This window comes from Temnothorax curvispinosus, unplaced genomic scaffold (genome assembly GCF_003070985.1).
Source record: "Temnothorax curvispinosus isolate PA1 unplaced genomic scaffold, ASM307098v1 QBEX01004809.1, whole genome shotgun sequence".
In the NCBI taxonomy this organism is placed as follows: domain Eukaryota; kingdom Metazoa; phylum Arthropoda; class Insecta; order Hymenoptera; family Formicidae; genus Temnothorax; species Temnothorax curvispinosus.
In genome coordinates this window covers 56,347-61,690 of record NW_020214589.1, presented here as the reverse complement: position 1 = coordinate 61,690, position 5,344 = coordinate 56,347, and the positions used below count along the sequence as shown (strand labels likewise).

Below are 5,344 nucleotides of genomic sequence, written 5' to 3'. Positions count from 1 at the left end.
CCTCTGGTTAGCCTTTCCCTTGCTCCAAGATTTTCATATCCTAATCCCGGGGTTGGACGTAACAGTAGTAATAAAAATTTTTTAAATATGCATGGAAAAAATTATTAATAAAACCAACAAAAATAACTTGGTTGGTTTGCTTATTTTGACGTATACGCTCACACATAATATATTAGGAATGCGATTTTGTTTTGAGGATATTTATTTAAGGAAGATAATGAATGATTACACAAATAACACTTACCTGCGCAGTACCTCAGTTAAAAAGAAATATTGATATTTTCTAATTTTTAATTTCAAATTCTTGAAAATTTATAAATAATTAAAAATGATTAATATATGTGTTTTGTTTTACCACTATTTTATGAACTGTAGATATTCAATTTGAAATTCAGCTTAAAATGTGCACTTTGGCACCCCCTTAAGTCATTAGTAATCAGATGTTTTTTTTTGTTATTTTGAAGAACTATAACGTTAAGATTTTTCGTTCATTGATAAACATTAACTTATTTATACATTGTTAAATAAAATAGTAGCTTATCCTATTCGAATTTTTATTATGTCAGTGATTGGACTTTGCTTTATTATGTTTTTCACTTAGTCTTAATTTCTTTTTTATTTCAGTACCGCACTTGAGTGAAATTGAATGGGCAAGTAAGTCTCAATTGAAATCAAAGGAAACATGAATTGGACGACTCGCAAAGCTTTTAAGAATTTATCAAGTCGTCAACAATATAATCGTTTACGCCTTCGTAGAGCATTCCATCTTTCTGCGGGTAAAACACACTTAAAAGATCAAAATAGAAGTAATAATTCCTTAACTTATTCATGTGAACAGAATTTGAGAAGTAGTGAAACTGAAGAAACGTCTTTGGACTTTCCATCACAAACGCCAAGTGCTCATGATGATGTAGTAGAAGAAATAGTACACGAAGATTCGCAACCTTGTTTGCAACCCCAAAATGTCGAAATAGATTGTTTTCAAAACTGTGTACGACAATGCTGCCTGGACATGAATATAAATCATGTTCAGACTACAGCAATTTTAAGAGTACTTCGTATGCATAAATGTTTTCAAAATTTGCCAAAAGATAGCAGAAGTTTTTTACAAACAAGTCGTGATCGCATTAACTTTGTACCAATTGGCTCAGGTGTATATTGGCATATTGGTTTTGTAAAACCGTTAGAAAAGCACCTTTCGTTTTACGATGCAGATGAAATTCCGCCTGTTCTAGAAATAGAACTGAGCACTGACGGTTTATCATTGAGTAGAAACAATCCTATGCAATATTGGCCTTTACAATATAGGGTCATTAATATTCCTTATTTCAAGCCGGTGATTATAGGTGTGTATAAAGGACTTGAGAAACCTTGCAATGTTCATAATTTTTTTGAAAATCTTGTTGATGAGGTGAAATCAGCTAATAGACTAGAAGGAATACTAATACGTAATCGTCGTATTCCAATAGTGTTTAAAAATTTTGTTGCAGACGCTCCGGCGAGAGCTTTAGTTTTAAATCATTATGGACACAATTCCAGTAATCCGTGCTTTAAATGCAAAGTTAATGGTTTCCGACATGAGAATCGAATGGTTTACTTGGGGATCAATCACGAAAAGCGAACAAATGAACAATATATATCTTGTTTGAATGAGGACCATCAAAAAGGAAAAAGTCCATTACAGGATCTTGGAATACCGATTGTCACAAGGGTGCCTTTTGAAATTATGCATCTGGTATACGCTGGTGTTGCTTCGAGGCTATTAAGTGCGTGGTATGATGACAAATTTGGATATGCAGCGAAACTACCTAGCTCAGCGCTTAATGAAATGTCTTAACGATATGAAGAGTTAAACAAGTTTTGTCCAAACGAATTTGCTCGTCGCCCTAAATCTCTCGCAAAATTCTCTAAATTTAAAGCAACTGAGTTAAGACATTTCCTTTTATATGCAGCAAAAATTATTTCGTTCCGAATTATATCTGACGAATTTTACTTCCATTTGTTATTACTTAATGTAGCCATGAGAATAGTCACATCAATTAAATGTTCGAAATCGAAAAGGCAATTAAAAACGGTTGAAAAATGCCTACACAGATTTGTTAAATATGCGGAACATCTCTATACCGCGACCTTTGTAAGTTACAATGTTCATGGATTACAACATTTAGTTGATGACATAAAGGAATTAGGACATCTAGAAAATTGTTCAGCATTCGTTTATGAAAATAATATGCCGTTTTTTTTTTTTTTTTTTTATTTTTCCTTTTTTTTTTTTTTTTTTTTTTTAATAGGAAATCATCCACGTCCACTTGAGCAATTCGCAAATTGATTACGAGAAAAAAATTATATACAACATGTACCTGAACGTAATCTTGAGAATCATCGCCTTTCAGCAAAACACTCAAATAGTCCCATTCCTGAATGTATGGAAAATACAAATGTCATACAATACAAAAATTATCAGTCAAATTAATTTAATTTTGCATTAGATGATTGCAATAGCTTTTGCAAGATTCGGGATAACTCTATTTGCAGAATTAGAAATATTTTGACTCAAAATAAAAATGTTTTCTTTGTAGTACAAACTTTTCAAAATGTTACAAATTTTTATGAATTGCCAATTCAGTCTTCAACTGTCGGAGTTTATAAATGCAAAGAGTTATCAAAAGACTTACAATTAATCAGCACAAATTATGTAACTGCGAAGTGCTATAGTATGCCAAGTTGGACAGGATCATTCTCTTCAACAAAAAAATCAGAAAAAAATAATGGTGAATATATTGTTTTTACTCTCTTACATTATATTAATTAGTTTCATATTGTAAAGCCAATTTATATATAACGTAAATGTTTGATCATATTCGCATAACAAATTTTAAATTTATAATCTGTCAATGTATAAATCCTCCAATATAATTTATTTTTTGTACCTCATAACTATTCAATGTTTTTCCACTACAAGATAAAAAAAGAACCATAAATATATACATATATGTACTGATCCACAGTGTTATAAAAAATGTCGGACAATAAAGGTTCAAAATGTAATCGACGAGGACGTACAATAAAAAAGCCTCCAAAGTATTGTACTACAGATTCTGATAAGCCAACGAGGAATAAGAAAAAGGCTAACAGTAATGTATTACAAGAAATGACAGCAATGTTCAGCAATTCTAATTCTGAAGAATCAACTGATGCGCCAAGTCAATCATCCGATAATGAATATAATTATCGACTGTGTGTCGACTGACACACAGTGAGGACAATGTTGAAATGAAATAAGGATCCCAAAAAAATGCACAATCAGCCCGGAAAAAAAGAAACAAATCAAGATAAACCAATCGCAAAATCTGACCGGAAAAAAGAAGGAAACCAAGAAAAAACACTACAATCAACATCGGAACAGCAACTTAGACACCATGAAAACAATAATTTGAACTTACCCGGTTGTTCAGAACAAATATTACAAAATAATTATGATCAAGGAACACTACAACCAACATCGGAACAGCAACTTAGACGCCATGGAAACAATAATTTAAACTTACCCGGTTCAGCACAAACATTACAAAATAATTATGATCAAGGAACACTACAACCAATATCGGAACAGCAACTTAGACGCCATAGAAACAATAATTTAAACTTACCCGGTTGTTCAGCACAAACATTACAAAATTATGATCAAGGAGATGATGTGATGCGTACATCAAATAATCATTCTGTATACGATTTCAACTCAGGATCAGTTGTTGACACAAGTAACTAACAATCCAAAACAAATATTTTATTTTAAGGTAGTCCTTGTACGCAATAAAAAGGGGAAAAAACGAATAGAAAAATACTATTACTTACTATTACTATTACTATTACTTACTATTTTAATTTTTTTAATTATGTAAAAAAATGTATTACGTTGTACGTTTGTTTACCCAGGTACTGTTCAAAACAATTCGTCAAGAACTCCAACTTGTAACAAATATATTTCTCCGGCTGTTACTTCAAATAATAAATTTTATGACAGTTCAAGTACTAATGGCATATACGCAAATGCAACCAGTGTCCCACCCACATATACAAAAGAATTATATGGCTCAGGTAAAATATTTTTACATACAATGGATTAAAATTAATAAAATTAATAAAATAAAATAAAATATAATAGCAACCGAATTTTTACAGGAACTGCACTGGTTAATACACACATACACCCGCAGTTGTACAACTATCGTAATAACAATGATGGCCATATAAATTACAACGATTCTGAAAATGCCATCTTAAATAACTTGAAGGCATCGCAAGAAAGTTTCTTCCAAATATTTGAGGAAAAAATGCAATTGTTTCCCAAGACTCAGGAACAATATGTTTCGAAAAAAATGGACGATATGCAAAACTATTATGAGAAAAAAATGGATGAACTGAAAACCTACTTTAATACAAAATTGGATAATGTGCAAGCATAAGTATGCGTTAACGTGATTTTCAATTCTAAAATGTATAAATTTTATCAAAATATCTTAAAAGAAGTTGTACGATAAAAAGAAGATAATTTAGATTTGGTTTTTGGTTTTATATAAAATGGAGCCTATCAAGATCTTTTTACATCCCCTTAAATATTAATTTTCTGAGTATAATACCGAGCCAAATTATTTTTAGAAACGCAAATAACGATGAGGCTCGCCCAGTATATTCACTTCCGGAAGGTTTTTCATTACAAAAATATGCAACAGTTTGAAAATTTCGAGAAAGATAAACAAAAGCAGAAAGAGCTAGTAAGTAAAATATCAAAATAATTTACTAATATTTTGATTATATAAAAATATTATCATACTTTTAATTTTGCATTTTACTTTTCGGAATATTTAAATGGGTTTGCTATTTTTGGTAATACAAAATACAATATTCTTAAAATTCCTGGCTGTTTTTCCAAAAACGTCCATGCTTTGATTTAGGTGAAACTTTGTGAATAGGTTCTTTTTAGATAAAAAAGACATACTAAAAGGATTTTTTGCGACTCCAAAGTTTAGCAACTTTTTAAACATTTTTAACTTGCTGCCTCCGCGCATACATTTTCCACGCGAAACAAATTTCTTAACTATTATACAATTATTTATCACAAAATTAAAATTTTTCAGTTAAATTTATTTAGCAATATTTTATATCCCTTATCCCTAAAAATTTAAAAAATTTTTTTAATGTTTTAATAAATATTATACAAGTATATGTTATGTTTCAGAGGTAGTTAATCAGACTGAAAAAGTTTCAATAGAAACCTTTAGTCAACTTATGCAGGCTGCATTAAGAGTTGCCAAGCAAAGGCATCGAGATCGAGTTCGAAGGG

General features: G+C 30.6%; 1 protein-coding gene across 2 annotated transcripts; it reads left to right on the top strand.

Moving 5' to 3' along the window:
• Window positions 1-735: 735 nt before the first annotated feature.
• LOC112454144 (probable serine/threonine-protein kinase clkA) lies at window positions 736-4,765 on the top strand. 2 transcript variants are annotated; one of them, XM_025015378.1, is made up of 8 exons: window positions 736-776; window positions 1,491-1,766; window positions 2,580-2,771; window positions 3,009-3,564; window positions 3,670-3,761; window positions 3,937-4,098; window positions 4,183-4,466; window positions 4,660-4,765. In XM_025015378.1, the coding sequence occupies exons 4-7, from the start codon at window positions 3,296-3,298 to the stop codon at window positions 4,464-4,466; spliced, it is 807 nt and encodes a 268-aa protein (XP_024871146.1). In that variant the 5' UTR covers window positions 736-776; window positions 1,491-1,766; window positions 2,580-2,771; window positions 3,009-3,295; the 3' UTR covers window positions 4,660-4,765. The 2 variants fall into 2 exon arrangements, with proteins under 2 accessions (XP_024871146.1, XP_024871145.1); XM_025015377.1 differs by having other exon boundaries at window positions 2,292-2,771.
• The last annotated feature ends 579 nt before the right edge of the window (window positions 4,766-5,344 follow it).

Excerpts from the sequence above, each read along its gene's own strand:
- LOC112454144 (XM_025015378.1), top strand. The coding sequence starts at position 3,296 with ATGCACAATCAGCCCGGAAAAAAAGAAACAAATCAAGATAAACCAATC. Across the intron at positions 3,565-3,669 it reads TTACCCGGTTCAGCACAAAC|ATTACAAAATTATGATCAAG; the intron begins ATTACAAAATAA and ends TTCAGCACAAAC. Across the intron at positions 3,762-3,936 it reads AGGATCAGTTGTTGACACAA|GTACTGTTCAAAACAATTCG; the intron begins GTAACTAACAAT and ends TTGTTTACCCAG.